Genomic DNA, 23628 nt, shown 5'->3' with positions numbered 1-23628 from the left:
GGAGCTGTAGCTGCCAGCCTACGCCACAGTCCCCGTCACTCAGGATCTAAGCTGCATCTGCAACCCACATCATAGCTCAACGGCAACATGGGATCAAGGCCAGGAATCGAAGCTGCATCCTCCTGGTTGCTAGTCAGAATCGTTTCTACTGAGCCATGATGGGAACCCCCGACCTGCCTTTTGTAGTAAGGAGGTTATAGCCACTCTCCATGACACGGTTTCTGCAGGGAGACGTATCCTGTGTTGAGGTAAGAACAAAGCGAATCTGCCTCCCCCCTCCCTCCCTCCCACGAGGACTGCCTGGGTCTGGAGGCGGGAAGGGAGCGGGGAGGATGTGGGGAGGCCTCACCCCTTTCAACGTTCAATCCGAGCTGCTTGCTCTTCATCTGGACTGTTATATGTATGTTGGGCTTCAGCATATGATTCCCTTTGAATGTTGAATCGTGTTCTGAAGCAGAACTGGTGAAAACCGCTGTTTTAAGAAAGCTGGTATTAAGAGGAATGCTGACCTAGTGATTTAAAAGAAGGCTGCTTGTGGACTTGCCATCATAACCCCAAGGGGAAAATGCACGGTTAGTCCTGGACATGTGCCAAGTTCATGCTCTCGACTCTGCTCATCACAGCCTAGATGTCTGTTCCAGCGTGCAATTTTCAATCACGTCTTAACCCTGAAGAGAACGAAGCCGCATTCAGTGTTACAGGACTAGAAAGATACGTCCGTTTACATTTTTGCACTGTTCATTTAAATTTTTGCACTGTTTGCATTTGCATCAATGACGGTTTATGGAATGCCCTTTTCCTAAACAGGCTTTTCCCTCCCATTTTCTAAAGATAACACTGAAAAGTATTTTGTGCTCAGGCTTGAAATTACTAAATAATCAGAAAGTATGGCAACTTTGATGATTTTCCTCATGTCGGGTTTCTTTGGATAAACTACAGGCTTTGTCCCGTCTGATGTTTTGTCACGAAGCGTGGCTTCAGTGGATACAGCGTGGCTCACAAGAAGAGGCGATGCTGGCAAGTGGTAAGCACCGGAGCAGGAAGTCAGAAGCCAGGTATTTCTGACTCTCTTGCTCATCACGATTCGAGTAAGTTCTTAACAGCTGGATTCTTAGGAACAAAGATACAGGCCTTGCTGACTTCACGGGCTTGTTCTGGGCTGAAATGAATAATGCTCTGTGAAGGCTTTTTGCAAATGCCAAGAGCTCTACAAATCCGCATGGTGGTATCACCTGACGTGAACGAGGCTGCCTTTTCTCTTGGCAGCGATGCTTGTCTAAAGTCACGCTGACATCTCCTTCCAGGTAGAGTTTCTTCAAAGAGAAGAAGGAAACTATAAAAGCTGTAGGACTTACCTGAAGTAACGACGTAGAGATGTTTGGTAATCTTTATAAATATCATTTTTAAAGAAAGAAAAGTGGATTATCATGCTTGCATGTTTGTAACTTGGGTTTTATTCTTCACTACCGTGCTTTTACCATTCCATACAGACTCGGCATTTATGTTTCAAGTCCATAGACTTTCTCATTCCTTTATTGTGTTTAAAATAGAGGTATTACAAAGGAGAGGGTAACAACAGTGACAGTGCTTTATATGTTTCTTTATCCTGTGTCCATGAAGTAATTAGCACTAACCGGAAAGCAATAATCTTTGGCACATGTTTTAAGTGTGGAAACAGCAGATTCCACATCTGTTGTGTTAGGATAGAGAAACGTTACAAAGATGAATGCAGAAACAGTAAGCTCTATCTTTTTTTCTAAAAGAAATTTTAGGATGTTTACGAGATTAAAATACTTGAGGATTTTTTTTAAATGGAAAACATTGAGTTTTCAAACCTAGTACAAAGGAGCTGCCCTTGATCAATTTACATTTAGAACATAGCATGTCCCTTTCCCTCATCATGTGTTGTTACAGAGGAAATGGGTTTCAGCATACGTGATTCAAGTGGGAAAAGTGCATATTTAATTCCAAACTATTCCTTAAGACTGGAGGAAAAAAAATCTCTTTTGGAGTAGTCATGTTTATTTTATAGTAACTCTGTAGCTGAGCAATTTATTATGTTAATACAGGAATACAAACAGTTTTATTGAAAAAAATACTATTTTCTAGCTGCCTTACAGAAATGGTTTACTCAAGAAAACAGAACAAAATTTCTCAGTTTCATTAATCAACTTTGTAAATATTCTTCCAGAGCTTTTTTCTCTTGGGATGGGGGAAGCAAATAAAAAAGTTTAAAAGCTCATATGTGCCTATTTTGTTTTAGCTTGGTGTATTTATTAAGAGTAAATTCTGTATGTCTTTGCAGCTCATCAATGTGTGTATTTAGAAGTTTTTCAAGTTCTTTTGCTCGCTTCTCCTCCTCCAGAAGGAAATGCTGGGCAGCCAAAGAAGCTGGAAAGGATATATCTGGGGGAGTCTAAAGAAAGGAAGAAAGAAAAGTTAGATGAGGAACACAAAGCCTTTTAAAATCTTCGTATTTCTGGGTATGCCTCATCCTTGACAACTATCAAACACTGCAACTCTTACTGAAATACTCTTATCTTAAGCTGAACTCTCTCTACCAGTGTGATGTGGTTGCTGCTCATGAAATCCTCAAGGAATGAAAACATCAAGACTCTTGTAGAGTTTGGCAAAGAAAGCTTATAGAGGAAAAAAAATCAGCATTGGCTTTAAAAGGAGGCTCACTGCTGCATGGAGTTAGCCAGGTGAGGAGCGCTAAAAGCATGATGCATCACGGGGGGGGGGGGGGGGCGCGCATGACGCTGGGGTGTATCTTGTTTGTCCAGTGACAGCTGAGACCACATCAGTGACGAGTGCCCAGTTCCACCCTGTATGGTGGTGTGGAAGTGCTCAGCTAACCATGACCTGTTTGGTGCTTATTTACACACACACACACACACACACACACACACACACAATGTGTGGCCGAGGAATAAAGGGCAGTAATAGGTGACTTTACAGTGCTTCATTCAAAACAAATTTGTACTTTAATTTTTATTTATTTGTCTTTTTGCCTTTTTCTAGGGCTGCTCCTGTGGCTTATGGAGGTTCCCAGGCTAGGGGTCCAATTGGAGCTGTAGCCGCTGGCCTACGCCAGAGCCACAGCAATGCAGGATGCAAGCCGCGTCTGCAACCTACACCACAGCTCATGGCAATTCTGGATCGTCAACCCACTGAGCAAGGCCAGGGATCGAACCCACAACCTCATGGTTCCTAGTCGGATTTGTTAACCACTGTGCCATGACAGGAACTCCTGTACTTTAATTTTTAGTTCTGTGGCCCTCTCCTTCTTTAACTTTTGTTTTATTGGAAGAATGGGATTTTATAAAGCATATGAAGAGTCACTGATCTGCATGCAGGTGAAGTCTGTTATAGGGGGATCTAGTTCACTAGTCTGGCCTCTGCCAAAAGGGTATGGATCATGGCAGGGGACAGTGGAATACTGCCAGCTTATCCGTAGCTGCTACGCCAGATACTCTATCTTTACCTAAAGCAGAATCTCACAGTCCTGGGTTCGTGGTACACTGCCTCTGATCTGGCAAATGCATTCTTTTTACTACTCAGTAAGGAAGAAGATCAGAAGCAGTTTGCATTCACATGGGATAGACAATAGTACACATCCACATTCTCACCACAACAGTATATGTTAATGTCACAATACATTCTGAAGGAGCCTGGGCCATCTGGACATTCCAAGACTACAGTCTATAGGACATCATATATTAACACGCACATCATGCTACAACCTGATAAGAAGTGGCAAGCATGTTGAAGGCTTGGAAAGACACAGATACTCCAGAGAGTGAAAGATAAACTCCGTAAGCAATTCAGGGCTTGACACTTTATGGTATCAGCATGTCAGGACATCTCCTTTTAAGGACAAATTAATGTAGCTTGCATTTCATATCACTAGGAAAGAAACACAAAGCTTGGCAGGTCTCTTCAGGTGTTAGAGGCAGCATATTCCATTCTCAGGAGGAATAATCTTATTTATTGCATGACACAGAAGGCTATTTTCTGTTTGTTTGGTTTTGAGCAGGGCCCAGTGCAAGGAAGAGCTGTGCAGTAAGTTGGGAATGTGAGACAAACAGTCCCACTACTTGGGCCAAAAGACTCAGCAGATCCCACACTAGAAGAATCTCTGTAGAAAGAAAGAATCCATAGCCACCTGGACATATAGGGCTCAGCTCACCAGAGGGCCAAGACCCAGGCCCACCCACCACTGGACAGGCACTAGCCTCTGTCACCAGGAAGCCTGAACATGCCTCTAGACCAGCCTTACCCACCAGGGAGCAGACACCAGAATTAAGAAAACTACAATCCTGCTATGCAGGCCAGACCCTACCCTGGGGAAAGCCGTAGCCCTGCCCACTAGTAGGCAAATGCTATCTTCCAGACACCCTGGTCCCCTTACTCAATTGTATCAGGAATTGCTCTACCGCCATCACCCTGCCACCAATGAAATGAGATCTGGGATCCCTGGACCCTGCACCCAGACTCCAGGAACCAGCTCTTCTGGCACTAACTGTAGGATCTGGCTTTACCTGTCACTGGGTGGTCCCTGACTCTGCCCACTGGCAAGCCAGCACTATCCATGGGGTCCCCAATGATTCCACAACCAGCACTTCAGGCCCCACTAAATACTAGCCAGCAGTATCTGCACAAGGCAGGACCAGGCAACCAGCCAGACTAGGGGCCAAGCAAGCCTACCAGAGTCAAAGTCAGCCTGCCACAACAGAAGGACTCATGCAGCTCTCTTAGGGGAAACCTTGGAGCACCTAGGTTGGTGGCCAGAGGTGAGTGCACTGCTAGGACACATAGTGTGCCTCCTACAGAAAGCCACGTCTCCAAGGTCAAGAAATGTAACTAACCTACCACATACATAAAAATACAAATAGCAACTTAGACAAAATGAGCTGGCAGAAGAATATGTTGCAGATGAAAGAACAAGATAAAACCACAGAACAGAAACTAAGTGAAGGAGACAGGCAGTCTACCCAAGAGAGTTCAATGTAATGATCTTGGGAGGAGAATAGATGCACAGAGCAAGAAATTAAAAGTTTTTAGAATTAGAAAGTATAAAGAACAACCAAACAGAGATGAAGAATACAATAACTGAAATGAAAAATATGCTCAAAGGAATCAATAGCAGACTAAATGATTCAGAGGAATGGATCAGTGAGCTGGAAAACAGTAGGGGAAAGCACTACCACTGAACTGAAAAAAGAAAAAGAAATGAGGACAGTTTAAGAGACCTCTGGGACAGCATCAAGTGCAATAATATTTGCATTACGGAGGTCCGTCCCAGAAGGAGAAGAGAGAGAAAGGGCCTGAGAAAATATCTGAAGAGATAATATCTGAAAACCACCCTAACCTGGGAAAGGAAACACTCACCCAAGTCCCATACAGGATGAAACCACAGAGAAACACACTGAGATGCACTGTAATCAAAATGACACTTTTTTTGTGTGTGCTTTTTAGGGCCACACCAACAGCATATGGAAGTTCCTAGGCTAGGGGTTGAATCAGAGCTGTAGCCGCCAGCCTATGCCACAGTCACAGCAATGTGAGATCCGAGCCGTGTCTGCAACTTACACCACAGCTCATGGCAATGCTGTATCCTTAACCCACTGAGTGAGGCAAGGGATCAAATCTGTGCCCTCATGGATGCTAGTCAGATTCATTTCTGCTGAGCCACAATGGGAACTCCCAAAATGACAAAAATTAAAGAGAGAAGACTAAAAGCAATAAAGGAAAAGCAACAAATAACATATGAGGGAATTCTCAAAAGACTATCAACTGATTTTTAGCAGAAACTCTGCAGGCCAGAAGGAAGTGGCATGATATAATTAGAATAATGAAAGAGAAAAAAATCTACAACCAAGAATAGTCCATGCAGCAAGGCTCTCATTTAGTTTTGATGGAGTAACCAAAGCTTTATGTACGAGAAAAAGATAAAAGAATTCAGCACCACCAAACCAGCTTTACAACAAATGCTAAAGGAATGTCTCTAGGCTGGAAAGAAAAGGCTACAACTAGAAATAATAAAATTACAAAATGGAAAAGCTCACTGGTAAAGGCAAACATACAGTAAATTTAGGAAATCATCACACACAAAGCTAATAGGTTAAAAGATAAAAAGTAGTAAAATAATTTATATCCACAATAAGCATGTAAAGAATGCACAAAACAATTAGATTTAAAATATAAAATCAAAAACAGTAATCATGAAGGGAAGAGAATACAAATGCAGGGTATCTAAAATGTGTTTGAAATTAAGAAATCAGCAACTTACAACAAACACCTATAAATGCAGACACCTATACAAAAACTTCAGGGTAACTGCAAAACAAAGATCTATAGTATATACACAAGAAAGAAAAAGAAATCAAAACCTTACACTAAAGATAGTCATCAAATCACAAGAGAACAAAAATTAAGGAAAAAGACCTACAAGACAAATCCAAACAATTAACAAAATAGCAAGAGGAATATACATGGATAATTACCTTAACTGTAAACAGACTAAATGCTCCAACCAAAAGACACAGATTAGCTGAATGGATACAAAAACAAGACTTAAATATTTGCTACATACAAGAGACTCCCTTCAGATCTAGAGACACATACAGACTGAAAGTGATGGGATGAGAAAAAATATTCCACACAAATGGAAATCAAAAGAAGGCCAGAGATGCAATACTTATATCAGAAAAAATACTCTTACAAGAGACAAAGAAGCACACTACATAATGAGAATTGATTCAAGAAGATATAACAATTGTAAATATATATGCACCCAACACAGGACCACCTCAATATGTAAGGTAAATATTAACAGATATAAAATGAGAATTGACAATAACACAATAATATTGGGGGACTTTAAAACTTCACTTACAACAATGGACAGATCATGCAGAAAGAAAACAAAGGAAATATAGGCCTCAAATGGCACACTAGACTAGATGGATTCAACTGATATTTATAGAGTATTCCATCTAAAAGCAGCAGAATATACATTCTTTTCAAGAGCACATGGAAGACTCTCCAGGACAGATCACATGATGAGCCACAAAGCAAGCCTTGGTAAATTTAAGAAAACTGAAATAATATCAAGCATGTTTTCCAACCACATGCTATGAGGCTAAAAATCAACTACAAGGAAAAAACTGTAAAAAACACAAACACATGGAGGCTAAACAATACGCTACTAAACAACCAATGGGTCACTGGAGGAAATCAAAAAATACCGATAGAAAAGTGAAAATGATGATCCCAAATCTATGGGATGCAGCAAAAGCAGTCCTATGAGGGAAGTTTATAGTGATACAAGCTTACCTTGGAAAATAAGAAAAATTTCAATAAACAACCTAAATTTATGCTTAAAGCAACTAGAGAAAGAACAGAACCCAAAGTTAGTAGAATGAATTATAAAGATGGAAACAGAAATACATAAATTAGAGACTAGAAAAGAAATATAAAAGATCAATGAAACTCAAAGCTGCTTCTTTGAAAAGAAACAAAATTGATAACCCTTTAGCTAGACTTACCAAGAAAAAAAGGGAGAGGGTTCAAATCAATAAACTCAGACACGAAAAAGGAGAAGTTACAACCAACACCACAGAAATACAAAGGATTATAAACCCATGTACTTATGGTCAATTAATCTATGGCAAAGGAAGCAAGAATATACAGTGGAGAAAAGATAGTCTATTTGTGTGTGTGTGTGTGTATATAAAATAGGGTTAGGATATATATATGAATCAATTTTCTATACACCTAAACATTATAAATATATATAATACTCATGTATTATCATCCATCCTGATAGATTCAATATAAGCCTTAGGCTGATTACTCTAATATTTTATTTCCAGCTCTGATCTCTTCCTTGAATACCAGATTTACATATCCCATTTCCTATCTAATATCTCCATTTGCATGTCAAATAAAAACTTTACATTTAAGTATCCAACTTAGAAATCAAGGGTTTTCTCCTCTTACCCTGCTCTTTCCTAGTCTTCCATGTCAGAGAGTGCTACTAGCATCTACCCCAAGGCTCAGGCTGAGACTTTAGGTGTCCATCTCTGAGTTTTTCTTTCCCATGCTTCCCACAGCCAATCCACTGTCAAGTCTGCTCTGTTCTTCAAAACATTTCCTGGATCTAACATATGGCTCTACCTTCACTGTTCCCAAGCAAGTATCATCATCTCTTGCCTAGACTACTAGAATATCCTGACAGTTGATTCTCTCCACTTCTACCTTTGCCCATCTATAATTTTATTCTTTATTTGGCAGTCAAATGGATCTTTTAAAAAGTTTCAAACAAATCATATACTCCCCAACTGCAGCTTTCCCATGGCTTCCCATTGCTTTAAAATAAAGTCCACATTTCTTCCCATGGCTACAGTCTCTACATACCTGGACCTCTCCTGCCTACTTCTCTGTCCTCATTTCATTCTGTTTTCTCTCTCTCTTCTTCTAAGCTCTAGACCACTCCCTTCCCTTTTTCTGGTTCTCAAACTTAACCAAACTAATCCCTTCCTTACAGATTTGCACCAGTGGTTCCCTCCACCTGAAGCTCTCTACCACAGATCTTTGCAAGACCCAATCTTTTTTTGGTTATTTTGGTTCAAGCTAAATGTCCCCTCCTCGGCAATCATTCTCCTGGCCACTCAACCTAAAGTCATCCCCCATACTTGCATCACTTCCAATCACATCATGTGCTTTTCATTACAGCATTTATCACCATTTGACATTTTCTTATTTATTCATTTGTTTCATTATTAACTGTTCCCTTTTTTTTGAGGCAAAATGTGTATAAAATAAGATTAATCATTTTAAAATGAGAAATTCAGTGGATTTAGCACATCACAATGTACTAAAACCATACCTAGTTCCAAAATGTTTTCATCATCCTAAAAGGAAACTCTGTACCCATTAAGCCATCGATCTCTATCTTCTGCCCCCATTTTGCCCCTGGTAACCACTAGTCCTCATTTGTTTCTATGGATTTACCTATTCTGGATATCTCATATACATGGAATCATACAATTTACAATCTTTTGTGTCTGGCTTCTTTCACATAGCATAATGTTTTCTGGGTTCATCCACATTATAGCATGTATAAGTACTTCACTCCTTTTTATGACTGAATACTATTACACATGTATACATACAACTAATTGTTTGTTCATTCACCCATTGATGGAATCCCCCTCTTTTTTTTTTTTTCACCAGACTGTAGACTTGTCTGTCTCATCAAAGATGTGTCTAGAGGAGAACCTGCCATATAGTGAGTGATTAGTATGCTTATTTTATCAATGAATGAATGAATGATGAATACTAATATTTAAGGGGCAGGTATAAGAGGGAGAAGCTTGGAAGCAGACTAGGAAAGACTGGGAAGCCAGGAAGGCAGCAGGAGAATCAGTGGAGAATGGTGTCTTAGACGTCAGAGAACATGAGAGTATCAAGAGAAAGGGATTAAGGAAGATGAGTTCTTTAAACTGTACTTAATTAACAACCAGGAGGTCACTTGTGGTCTGAGTGGGAACACTATTGGTGCAGAAGTCAGAATTCAGCAATGCATGCAAACCATTGGACCCAGAATGGTGGTCTGGGCTGTCTTTCAGGGAACTCTAGGGCCTCCATCATGGCTTAACTTCCCTGTGCCCAGACCTACAACAGTAGAGATTTTCTTTCCTGGTTGACTTTATAGTTACAAACTCCTCAAAGGAATAATGTATAATTTTAGAGGTGGAAAGTAACCCAGTGTTCATTAAGTTATAGAACAGATAGTCTTGCCTGCTTTTTATAAAGCACCTGCTAGTGCCAGGTACTATTTTAGGTGTTGGGGTTAAAACAGTAAACAAAAAAGAGAATAATATTCTACTTTAGTGGAGCTTCTAAAGTTCTACAGGAGGGAGACAGACAAACAAGTGAATAAAATGTTTTATGGTAACGTGCTATTAAAAAAAAAACAAAACAAAAAAAAACAACAAACCAAAAACTAGGATGAGGGGACAGGGAGCGATGAGGGAGGTGCCACTGTAGGGTGGTTGCCCAGGTGTTTCTGATAAGATGATAGCAGAGACTAAGCATTTTAAAATCATCTGATATTATGACAATGAAGCATTTAGCAAATTACCATTTTTTTTCCCTCTTGCTGGACTGGAGTATGTGCTTACTCCGGAGTCCTTAAAGATCAAGGTTTTGTTGATGCAGAATTTGCAAAGTCTCCTGAGAGGTTCCCTTAGCATAAATGAGGAAGTTTATTTATTGTTACAGAATTTTGTTCTGTTTAAATAATTCTTGTATTTTATGTTGAGATGAAACAAAAGAGCACTTCAGGGTTTAGCGATCTCTAAAACTCCAGAAGTTAATCATTTCACAACTTCTTCCACAGTAGCGTAAGTCTTATTACCAGCCTCTACCAAAAATAGATAATAGGTTCTAGAAAATCAGTAAAGTACTCATGGGATAGGTCAAACAGTTTAAATATTTTATAGCTTGGTTTTGTTTTTTGTTTTTATAATTTATATCCGATATTGGTATATCATGGAGGGGCACTGAAAAATTACATAATACACTCTGAATATAAGCAAAGGTAATTGCTAAGAGCACTACCAGTTTCTGAGATGAAAAACCTACATATCTTAAAACATGTGATTATTATGCTCAATAAATTAAATCACAAGGTACAAAATTTCAGCAGAGAACTAGAAACTTAAAAAGAATCACATAAAAATGCAAGAACAGAAAAATAATAAAAACCGAAATTAACCTACATAAGGTCACTTCTTCAAGGCTCAGAGAAGTAGTTGTTTCATCTTTTGCTTAGAAACCAAGACACAGAGAGTCAAGGAAAATGAAGAAAAGAAGAAAATGAAATTTGAAACCAGAGTTCCTGTTGTGGCTCAGTGGTTAACAAACCCAACTAGGAACCATGAGGTTGCAGGTTCGGTCCTTGGCCTCGCTCAGTGGGTTAAGGATCCGGCGTTGCCGTGAGCTGTGGTGTAGGCTGCAGACGCAGCTTGGATCCCGCCTTGTTGCTGTGGCTGTGGTGTAGGCCGGTGGCTACAGCTCTGATTAGACCCCCTAGCCTGGGAACCTCCATATGCAGTGGGTGTGGCCATAGAAAAGACAAAAAAAAAAAAAAAGAAACCCTTCCCATCTGTTCAATGAGGTCAGCATAATCTGATACCAAGGTTTGACAGGGACAACAAAGGAATATTACAAGCTAATCTCTCTCATGAACATAAAGCAAAAATTCTAAACTAATATGAACAGACCAAATACAGTACTCAATTGCGATTTAAGAATTTGAAATTGGGTTAATAAACTATAACATCAAGAGAAAAACACATTAACAGATCAAAGGAGAAATTCTATCATCATTTCAACAGAGATGAAAAAAGGATTTGTTAATTCAATATCAACGTGGAACAAAAATTTGGCAACTAGGAATAAAAGGAATTTTCTTAATATTTGAAAAGAAACCTACAAAAGATCTCTAGCAAATATTATAAACAATAGTGAAATATTGAAAGCTTTCCCTTTGTAACTGAAAGTGAAAGAAAGATGCTGGCAATACCACTTCTACTTAATATTTACTAGAGGTCCTACTCAGTACAGTAAGGCAAAAAAAAAAAAGTATAAAGATCTGAAAATAGGACATCAAACTGTCATTATTTGAATTTTGAATACAGAAAATACAAAAGAATCTACAGAATTGGAAAACATGTGAGTTCAACTGAATAGTTCCATGGGAAAAGGGATTGAGATCCCTACTTCGCACATATGCAAAAATTAATTCCAGGTGTATATTTATATAAAAAAGAGCCAAAGTTCTGGAAGATAACATAGGATAATATTTTATGGCTTTGGGACACATAAAAGTTTTAAATAGGACACCAAAAACATTAACCTGAAAGGAAAAGATTCATAAGTATGAGTATATTAAAATTAGGAATTTATGGTCATCAAAACATTCCAATAAGTGAAGAGGCAAGTAAGTAACAAAGGAAAGAATGGGAGGAACTATTTGTACCTCATATAATCAACGAAGGCCTTATACCAGAACATACAAAGAACTCCTATAAATCAATAGGAATAAAGCCAATCCAATAGAAAATTAGGCAAGAAAATCAAACAGATACTTTACAAAGAAGGCTATCAATACAGTCAATAAATTTACGAAAAGGTGTTCACCTCACTAGTTACTAGAAACAAGAATTGAAACCCCAATAAGATGTTCCTACACACTGACCATGGAAGCTGAAATTAAAAAGACCAATAACACCGACAGTTGGAAAGAATATAAAAAAAGACAATACTCACTACTTGCAGGGGGATGAATGGGCTCAAACAGGAAAACAGCTTGGCAGTACCTGACTGTATACATATTCTATGACCTAGCAATTCCACTCTTAGGTAAACAGCCAATGGAAATGCATACACATGTGCACCAAAGACACTTACAAGAATGTTTTTGTAGCCTTATTTGTAATAGCCTTGAACAGGAAGTAATTCAAATGTTTGTCAACATTAGAATGGATAATTATCATTATGGATAATAATATTATTATGTAGTATTTATATACAATGTAATACTATAGAGAAACAAAAATGGGGAAACCACAGCCAACAACATGGATGATGACTCTTATCAAACAATGTTGAAACAATGGTTCACAAAAGAAGCCAGACCAAAGAACACACACAGTGTGATGCCACTTACATGCAATTTACAAATGGCTACAAGTAATTTATGACATTAAAGAACAGGCTAGTTGCTGTCTTGGGAGCAAGCTGGAGTGACTGGAAGTGCACAGGAAGGGAGCCTCTGGAGTGCTGCTAACATTCTGTTTTGTTTTTTTTTTTCCTTAGTGGTAGTCACACTGCTGTGTTCCCTTTGTGATAATTCATCTAGCTATCCAATTCTTTTTGGCTTTTGTTTTTTGCTTTTTAAAAAAGTTTTACTGGACTATAGTTGATTTCTGGTTTGTGCATGTTTCTGTACATAGGTGAGAGTCAACAGAAGAGATTTTTAAAAATAGGCACAAAAGATCACTTGTAGCTCTTTAAAATATACAGATATTTGAGGGCTCAAGGAATGTCCAGAAGTGACTTGCATTTTTAATAAAGTATCACTAGTAATTCTGGCCTGTACCAGAGGTGAAATACTTCATGAAACATTATAGATACTTTTCCTTGTATAAATACCCATGGCCAAATGACTTGCAGATCCATCCTGGAGTCCTTTTCAAGGAGCACCTTTTTTTTTTTTTTATTAACCACCATGTACACATCAGTATATCAGTATCAGTATAAGAGTAATCACCCCAGGAAATGGGATTAAGATGGCAGAATAGAAGGACTGGAGCTCAAGTTCTCTCCTAAAAACAACAAAATTCACAACTAAAGGCTGAGCAATCATCACCCAAATAGACTGGAAACCTTAAAAAAGATATCCTACTCCAGAAGAAAAAGAGGAGGCCACATCAAGAGGTAGGAGGAGCGATTTCGTGATATAAACAACCCCATACCTCCTGGGTGGGAAGCCCTACAGACTGGAAACTAACTGCTTCACAGAGACTCACCTACAGGAGTGAGAGCTCTGAGCCCCACATCAAACCCTCAAGTGTGGGGATCTGGCACTGGGAGAAAGAACCCCTGGAGCATCTGGCCTCAAAGGCCAGTGGGGCTTGTGCACAGGAGATCCATGGGACTGGGAAAATAGAGACCCCATTCTTAAAAGGTGCACACAGAATTTCACGTGCAATGGGTCCCAGAGCAAAGCAAAGTCTCCATAGGAATCTGGGTCAAACCTGACTGCAGTTCTTGGAGGACATCCTGGTAAAACAGGGGTGAATGTGGCTTGTTGTGAGGGAAGGACATTGAAAGCAAAGCTCTCAGGAATATTCAGCAGCATGCCTTTCTCTGGAGGTGGCCATTTTGGGAAAATATGGCCCCACCCCTAGTCAGGGCTGAGGCCCCAGGGCAACCAACAACCCAGGTGGGATCACAGCCCTGCCCCTCAGTAAACAGGCTGCCTAAAGACCCCTCAGACACACACCCACCTCTAATCCCATCCAGAGACAAAGCCCAACCCACCAGAAGGATTAGAATCAGCTCCACCTACTAGTGGGCAGGCATCAGCTCCTCCCATCAGGAAGCCTACAGCAAGCCCCCATACCGACTTCAGCCACAAGGGGGCAGACACCAGAAGTAAGAGAGGCTACAACTCTATTATCTCTAAAAAGGTCACCACATCAAAAACCTATAAAAATGAAAAGACAGAGAACTGTAACTCAGATAAAGGAGAAAGGAAAAACCCCATAAAATCAGCTAAGTGATGGGGAGATTTTTAGCCTCCAGGAAAAAGACTTTAGACTGTTGATGCTGAAGATGATGCAAGACATTGGAAATAAACTGGAGGCAAAATTTACAGGAAACAATGAGCAAAGAGATACAAGATATCAAACTTAAACAAGAAGAAATGCAAACTACAATAACTGAAACAAAAAATTCACTAGAAGCAGCTAACAGCAGAATACAGGAGGCAGAAGAACAAATAAGCGAGGTAGAGGACAGATTAGTAGAAATTACAGATGTAGAATAGAAAAGAGAAAAAAGATTGCAAACAAATGAAGAGAGTCTCAGGGAACTCTGGGACAATGTTAAATGCACCAACATCTGTATTATAGAGGTGTCAGAAGGAGAAGAGAGAGAGAAGGGGACAGAAAAAATATTTGAAGAGATAATAACCGAAAACTTCCCTAACATGGGAAAGGAACCACTCACTCAAATCCAGGAAGCACAGCGAGTACCATACAAAATACACCCAAGGAGGAGCACCCCAAGACACATATTAATCAAACTGACCAAAATTAAAGACAAAGAGAAAGTATTGAAAGCAGCTAGGGAAAAGAAACAAATAACATACAAGGGAACCCTGATAAGGTTATTGGCAGATTTTTCAGCAGAAACTCCGCAGGCCAGAAGGGAGTGCCATGATATACTTAACGTGATGAAAGGAAAAAACTTCCAACCAAGATTAATTTACCCAGCAAGGCTCTCATTCAGATTTGAAGGAGAAATCAAAACCTTCACAGATAAGCAAAAGCTGAGAGAATGCAGCAACACTAAACCAGCCTTACAACAAATACTAAAGGAACTTCTCTAGGCAGAAAAAAAGACAGCAACAGGAAACAAAAATGCCACAAATGACAAGACTCACTAGTAAAAGTATATATACAGTAAAGATATGAAATCATCCTTGCACAATTATACCACCAAAATCAGAAATCATAAGAGGTGGGTACAAATGCAAGACACTGGAGATAAACTTGCAAATAAGAGAACAACAACTTAAAACAATCTCATATACATATAGACTCTTATATCAAAACTTCAGAATAACTGCAAACCAAAAATCTACAATTGATACACAAACAAAGAAAAATCACCTCAAATACAACACTAAAGATAGTCATTAAACCACAAGAGGAGAGAACAAGAGAAGGGAAGAAAAAAGAGCAACAAAAACAAATCCAAAGCAATTAATAAAATGGCAATAAGAACATACATATCAACAATTACCTTAAATGTTAATGGACTAAACGCTCCAACCAAAAGACACAGACTGGCTGAATGGATACAAAAACAAGATCCATATATATGCTGTCTTCAAGAGACCCACTTCACTTCTAGGGACACATACAAATTGAAAGTGAGAGGATGGAAGAAAATATTTCATGCAAATGGGAATCAAAAGAAAGCTGGAGTAGCAATACTCATATCAGACAAAATAGACTTCGAAATGAAGAATATTTTAAGGGACAAGGAAGGACATTACATAATGATCAAAGGACAATCCAAGAAGAAGATATAACAATTTTAGATATCTATTCACCCAACATAGGTTCACCATAATATATAAGGCAACTGCTAACAACCTTAAAAGGAGAAATCAGCAATAACACAATAATAGTGGGGGACTTTAACACCCCACTTACGGCAATGGACTGATCAATCAGACAGAAAATCAATAAGGAAACACAGGCCCTGAATGATGCATTAGACCAGATGGACTTAATAGATATTTATAGGACATTCCATCCAAAAGAAACAGAATGCACATTCTTCCCAAGTGCACATGGAACATTCTCTAAGATTGATCACATCCTGGGCTACAAATCCAACCTCGGTAACTTTAAGAAAATTGAAATCATATCAAGCATCTTTTCCAACCACAACACTATATGACTGGAAATCAACAACAAGAAAAAATTTGCAAAAAAACACAAACCCATGGAGACTAAACAACATGCTACTAAACAACCAATGGATCCCTGAAGAAATCAAAAAGGAAATTAAAAAATACCTAGCAGCAAATGACAATGAAGATATGACACTCCAAAACCTGTGGGATGCAGCAAAAGCCTTTTATAGCAATACAAGCCCACCTCAGGAAACAAGAAAAAGCTCAAATAAACAAGCTAACTTTACATCTACAGCAGCTCGAGAGAGAAGAACAGACAAGACCTAAAGTTAGTAGAAGGAGAGAAATCATAAAGACAGAGCAGAAATCAGTGAAATAGAAACAAAGAAAACCATAGAAAAGATCAATGAAATGAAAAGCTGGCTCTTTGAAAAGATCAACAAAATTGATAACCCCCTAGCCAGACTTATCAAGCAAAAAAGAGAGACAACTCAAATCAATAAAATTAGAAATGAAAAAGGAGAAGTAACAACAGACATCACAGAAATTCAAAGGATCATAAGAGACTACTATATGCAACTATATGCCAAGAAAACGGAAAACCTAGAAGAAATGGACAAATTCTTAGAAAAATACAATCTTCCAAGACTAAACTAAGATGAAATAGAAAAGATGAATGGACCAATCACAAGTACTGAAATTGCAGCTGTGATTAAAAAACTTCCAACAAACAAAAGTCCAGGACCAGATGGCTTCACAGGCGAATTCTATCAAACATTCAGAGAAGGGCTAACACCTATTCTTATGAAACTATTCCAAAAAGTTGCAGAGGAAGGGATCCTCCCAAACTCATTCTATGAGGCCACCATCACCCTGATACCAAAACCAGACAAAGATACCACACACAAAAACAAAACTACAGGCCAATTTCACTGATGAACATCGATGCAAAAATCCTCAACAAAATACTAGCAAACTGCATCCAACAATACATTAAAAGGATTGTACATCATGATCAAGTGAGATTTATCCCAGGGATGCAAGGGTCCTTCAATATCCACAAATTAATCAGTGTGATACACCACATCAACAAACTGAAGAATAAAAACCATATGATTCTCTCAATAGACGCAGAACAAGCCTTTGACAAAATCCAACACCCATTTCTGATTAAAACCCTCCAGCAAGTGGGTTATAGCGGGAACCTACCTCAACGTGATAAAGGCCATATGTGACAAACCCACAGCTAACATCATTCTCAATGGTGAAAAGTTGAAAGAATTCCCACTGAGATCAGGAACAAGACAAGGATGTCTACTCTCACCACTACTCTTCAACATAGTTCTTGAAGTCCTAGCCACGGCAATCAGAGAAGTAGAAGAAAGAAAAGGAATCCAAATTGGAAAGGAAGAAGTAAAACTATCATTATTTGCAGATGACATGATACCATACCTAGAGAATCCTAAAGACTCTACCAGAAAACTGTTAGAGCTCATCAATGAATTTGGCAAAGTCAAAGGATACAAAATTAATACACAGAAATTGCCGGCATTTCTACACACTGACAATGAAAGAGCAGAAAAAGAAATTAGGGAAGCAATCCCGTTTACTATTCATCCAAAAGAATAAGGTACCTAAGAGTAAACCTACCTAAAGAGACAAAAGACCTGTACTCTGAAAACTATATGAAACTGAGGAAAGAAGTCAAAGGCGACACAAATAGATGGAAAGATATACCATGCTTGTGGATTGGAAGAGTCAATATTATCAAAACTACCTAAGGCAATATACAGATTCAATGCAATCCCTATCAAATTACCAAGGACATTTTTCACAGAACTAGAACAAAGTATTTTAAAACTTGTTTGGAAGCACAAAAGACCCAGAATAGCCAAAGACATCCTGAAAAAGAAAAATGGAGCTGGAGATATCAGGCTCCCGGACTTCAGACTATACTACAAAGCAACATTCATCAAAACCATACGGTACTGGCACAAAGACAGAAATCGAGATCAGTGGAACAGGATAGAAAGCCCAGAATTCAACCCCCCCGCCCCTACAGCCAGCTCATCTATGACAAAGGAGGCAAGAATATACAATGGAGAAAGGACAGCTTGCTCAATAAGTGGTGCTGGGCAAACTGGACAGCCACATGGAAAAGAATGAAATTAGAACACTCCCTAATACCATACACAAAAATAAACTCACAATGGATTAAAGACCTAGATATAAGACACTATAAAACTCTTCGAGGGAAACATAGGCCAAACCCTCTCCAACATAAATGACAGCCAAACCCTCTCCAACATAAATGACAGCAACATCTCAGATCCACCTCTTAGAGTATTGACAATAAAAACAAAAACAAACAAATGGGACCTAACCAAACTTAAAAGTTTCTGCACAGCAAAGGAAACCATAAACAAAACAAAAAGACAACCCACAGAATGGGAGAAAATCTTTGCAAGTGAATCAACTGACAAGGGATTCATCCCCAAAATTTATAAACTCCTCCTACCTCTCAATACCAAAAAAACAAACAACCCCATCAAAAAATGGGCAGAAGATCTCAACAGACAGTTCTCCAAAGAAGACATATGGATGGCCAAAAAACACATGAAAAGATGTTCAACATCACTCATTAATAGAGAAACGCACATCAAAACCACTATGAGGTACCACCTTACACCAGCCAGAATGGCCATTATCAAAAACTCTACAAACAGTAAGTGCTGGAGAGGGCGTGGAGAAAAAGGAACCCTAGTACACTGTTGGTGGGATTGTAAATTGGTGCAACAACTGTGGAAAACAGTATGGAGATGCCTCAGAAAACTAAAAGTTATACTGCCATTTGACCCAGCAATCCTACTCCTGGGCATCTATCCAGAGAAAACCATGACTCACAAAGCCACATGTACTCCAATGTTCATTGCAGCACTGTTTTCAATAGCCAAGACATGGAAACAACCTAAATGTCCATTGACAGAGGAGTGGATCAAGAAGATGTGGTACATATACACAATGGAATATTACTCAGCCATTAAAAGGAACGAAATACTGGCATTTTTAGCAACATGGATGGACCTAGAAATTATCATGCTAAGTGACGTCAGCCATACAATGAGACACCAACATCAAATGCTTTCACTCACATGTGGAATCTGAAAAAAGGGCAGACTGAACTTCTTTGCAGAACTGATGCTGACTCACAGACATTGAAAAACTTAGGGTCTCTGGAGGAGATAGTTTGGGGGGTGGGGGATATGCTTGGGTTATGGGATGGAAATCCTGTGAAATTGGATTGTTATGATCATTATACAACTACAAATGTCATGAATTCATTTGAGTAATAAAAAAAAAAGAAAAAGAGTAATCACCCCATAAAGAAAAAAAAAAGTAATAATAATCAGCAACTCACCATTGGGAATACTTCATCATCACTAGCCAAAGGACTTGTCACTTCTTTGGTTTGAAATGGCAGAGGTGGCAATGGAGGTGTTGTACTTCTGTCTGGCTCATGATCATGGCTAAGTCTAAAAGAGAAGGACTGACTGTCTTTATTGCTACCAAGGACACTGGCTTATTTAGGGAGCTAAGGATTCAATTTCTCTGACATCTAACTGGAGGAAAAACACAACCAAGCATTTGGGCTTATTACCTGGGTTTTTCTTTAATAATAATTTTCCTGAGAATTTCTACTCCACTGGGGGAAAAAAAACCTTAGAACAATTAATAATGAAACAGAAAAGTTTTGTAATTGTTAAAAATATTCTGCTATTGCTATTGCCTACACTGCTTCCTTTTCTGTGTTTTACTGTTTTATCTCTGTCATTTATTTAAATAACATGAAACCAGTTTGAGAAAAATCTCAAGACAGCTAACATGATTGCCTTTGACAGTTCTATTCTTTTTCTATTCTCTGTTTCACTTAACCTTGCTTAAAAGAATTATACTTTTTTTGATGCTAGAACAAGTTTCTGTATAATAATAATTCTAATTTCTATAGAGCTTAATAAATTATAGTATGTTTTCAATTTACATCATCTCCTAAACTCCTCTGCACTTAGTTGCATGAACTATATCTTTCTGTGACTTTTAATTCCTTTCATATAAAAAAAGGGTTGTTTTGAGAACTGAACCCTGTAATCTGATGAAAGGCACAGCATGGAATTTGTTGTTTGTCCTAAAATACAGAAGATGAGACTGAAAATACCAGTGATACTTTAAATTGTGGTACGCTGACTAAACAAATGAATAGTAAAACAAACCAACTTACCCTAAAATTTTATACAAAAAGGTCCTAAAAGTATGGACTGTTTGGGACCAATGTCTTTTTGAACATCAATTCATGAAAATAGGGTTTATATTTAATCAGAATCATCAAAGACTATGAAAACATAGAAATCCTTTCCGTTTAAAATTATTTATTTATTTTTACTAATAATTCAAATCCTCCACAGGTATTGATTAACCACTTTCAAAGCCTTCATATTTTAATTTCTCACAGTCCAAAAAAATTTACATTATTTTTCTCTGTTCTTATCCAAAGACTATCTATCTATATAGACTTGTTTCTTATTATGCAAACATTTTCATAGCTATGCATACAAATAGCAATAAAAGTTAAGTGAGGCATCTGTAAATTAGTACATAAAAACAAACACAAGATGCTTTCCATTTTTACTTATCTTGAAATAGATCTTTTTTTTTTTAATCCATTCTCCCAAACCATAATTACCATGGAAACAGAACAGCAAATTAAACTGAAATAACATGGTTTATGATGTGCACAATAAAATGAAACATCCCACAATTCAAAGAGAATTATAACAATTGCATAGTGCATCTGCATAGAATTTTCAGCTGAACCTTTTAATTTGAGTGAGGTTACCATCTATATACTACAAAGCACAGAGGAAAAAATAAGATAATTATAGAAATGGTTCAAGAAATATACATATCTCTGTAATTTCAATTGTACAGAGATTTCAGGAAAAGTATTATTTGTCCTAAATCATCTAAATAATTATCTCAATTATCCATTTTTCTTTGGATGTACAGATATAATTTTATGGTCTTAATTACTGAAATTTATACATGAACATTCTTTTATGGTAAGATCAATAAAATGTAGAGGTTGAAAGGAAAGACTACCTTATGAATTGAAGTACTTTTGCTTTAAATCATCTTTATATCTGACAAGTTCTTCTTCTAGAATCATAAAATCCACCTTTCAAAAAATGCTAAGTATATCAATTTAAAAGCTATCTTAAAAGTTATCTCAGAAGGCTTTTAATACCCTCTCACAAGCTAGTCTGTTCAGTTAGCTTTTCCTCAGGCCCTATTCCAAGGCTTCTGTCTACTTTGCCAGGAGGGCGGGACTCCACTGCTTTGTTGGGGAGCAGAATTCTACCCAACTTGAGCGGGTTGAGCCTTCAGTCAACTCTGCACAGTTTAGAGAGTTGTCTGACTGTACATCCAATCGTGGCCCTCCATGGAAGTTACAACCTTCCTTGGGTGACGGTATAAAGTCCTCGGCATGGAACAGGATCCCTTCACAAACTATGCATTTACCCACTTCCAGCCGTGACTTAACGCTCCCTTCTATGACCTACTCCTTACTTCCTGGCCTACACCTGTTCAGCCGCCTATGATTTTCTTTTAACAGAGCAAGACTGTGGCACAAAAATTTACTCAACTAATGTTTTGCTTCTAGATAACTATTCATTCCTTGACAAGGGATCCTATGGAGTGGTTATGACAAATCTCACTTTGTGTTTTTTTTTTGTATTATAAACTTTGAATTTGTTGACTAGATTTGAAGCATTGTTAATGATTAATATTTGTGACTAAACCAAAACCTTTCCAGTACATAACTTTTAAAGCCATATATTCACTTTTAGATATGAACTGTATATGGAGATAAAACTCCATTTATTCTACAACTGATTGGCCATTAAAATTAGTTGTATTAATAGCCCTGGAGGAATTCCCTGGGGGCTCAGTGGTTAAGAATCTGGCATTGTCACTGCAAGGGCAGAGGTTTGGTCCCTGGCCCAGGAACTTCCGCATGCTACAGGCATGGCTGAAAAAGAAAAAAAAAAAAGTAGCCCTGGAAACCACTGCTCTAAGTTGGCTTGTAAATTATCCTCTTACTTCAAAACTCTAACTTTTAAAAACTTTTAAAACATTTAATACCTCCTCACCAAATTCAATTACATCTCATTCATTATTTTTTTTAAAGTGTTGAATAACTTTTTTTTATTGGAAAGCAAATCCTTTGGAATATCTAAAATGCTTCACATTTTAAGTGGATAAACATGAAAAATTTCTTATCACTTCTTTTCTGTTTTGAAAAACAACAAAAACCGAGTTATTTCCAAGAGAATAAAAGGTTATTTTAATAATGTATGATATACATTTTCCTTAGTTAAAAGCAAAAAGTGGCAAAAGTTTAGACGACAGACCTTAAAATTGTGTGGAACATTATGTTTGTATACCTTTTACCTACAAGTTTTGTCCTTTCTAAGAGAGTTTAATAGGACCTTATTGCATTAGCCATTGATATGTAAATATGACTATATTTTCTGGTTATTTTATGCCTAATAAACACATATAGCCTTTACTGTTTGACTTCATTGAGCTGTGCTGTGAGGGATGGAAAGGATATTTCATTTTTCACTCGCTGAAATGAGTCGTGTGCCTTACGGTTCTCTACTCGTGAGTTCACAGTGTTCTTGCCTCTCAACACCTCTTTCCCCACAGTGGGTTCTGCATGGTAATAATTTATTCAGAACATTTGAAACACTGTTCCTTTTAAAAATCAGGTCGCTAGAGAACACTAAAACCAGACAAGCCATTAAAACAAATGTAATGAAACTTCCAACAAATGAGACTGGCAGGACACAAGGCTTTGGAGCAGGAATAGTCGCCCCAACTGCTTATTGTGTCTCCTGCCTTCTCCTGGCAAGCTTTTTACCTTTTAGGCTGCCTTCTGTGCCCCTTACTCTCTTGCTTTTGTTAGGCACTTTTAACACATTCCCTCCTGCCCGAGAAAGAGAAAAGGGAGTGATCCAAACAGTAAATTCTCTTTAAAAATAGTACAAGGCAGAGTAACTATCTTTCTATTTCAATTACAATGCCTAGTGCCATCATCCAAGGCTTTCCAAGTTGTTCCCCACAAGCAGGAACAGGAAACAATGTTCAATATCTAACGGGTGCTCCATACAGACCGTGGCTGATGGAGATGCACGGGAGGACCCCTTCCGACATTGGCAGGGGCCTGCTTTATCTTATAATGAGACAACAACACACATGGGCTGGCCATCTGACCCGTGGCGAAATGACTCCGGAGTAGCGAGGCGCTTTGTAAAGGGTTTACTCTATGTTAGAAATTA

General features: G+C 38.3%; 1 protein-coding gene and 1 long non-coding RNA gene across 8 annotated transcripts in view; one reads left to right on the top strand and one right to left on the bottom strand.

The window, feature by feature from the left end:
* Nucleotides 1-120: 120 nt before the first annotated feature.
* Nucleotides 121-8809, top strand: LOC125111571 (uncharacterized). 5 transcript variants are annotated; one of them, XR_007130894.1, is made up of 5 exons: nucleotides 121-248; nucleotides 624-1381; nucleotides 2306-2483; nucleotides 2565-2705; nucleotides 8555-8809. It is a non-coding gene; the product is annotated as an uncharacterized LOC125111571 (long non-coding RNA). The 5 variants fall into 5 exon arrangements; XR_007130892.1 differs by having other exon boundaries at nucleotides 121-1024; nucleotides 1305-1381; XR_007130893.1 differs by having other exon boundaries at nucleotides 121-1024.
* DEUP1 (deuterosome assembly protein 1) overlaps nucleotides 1499-23628 on the bottom strand; it is a 108741-nt gene continuing 86611 nt past the window's right edge. For all 3 annotated transcript variants that reach the window (XM_047753555.1, XM_047753553.1, XM_047753554.1), the window contains 2 exons: nucleotides 19650-19764; nucleotides 1499-2416 (listed from right to left, as the gene is read on the bottom strand). In XM_047753555.1, the coding sequence (XP_047609511.1) occupies nucleotides 2240-2416; nucleotides 19650-19764 (292 nt within the window). In that variant the 3' untranslated portion in view covers nucleotides 1499-2239. The remainder of the gene's footprint in view (nucleotides 2417-19649; nucleotides 19765-23628) is intronic.

The sequence above is a fragment of the Phacochoerus africanus genome, chromosome 11, assembly GCF_016906955.1.
Source record: "Phacochoerus africanus isolate WHEZ1 chromosome 11, ROS_Pafr_v1, whole genome shotgun sequence".
Lineage (NCBI taxonomy): Eukaryota > Metazoa > Chordata > Mammalia > Artiodactyla > Suidae > Phacochoerus > Phacochoerus africanus.
Note: the sequence above shows the minus strand (reverse complement) of the source record. Positions and strands in the feature narration are given on the sequence as shown.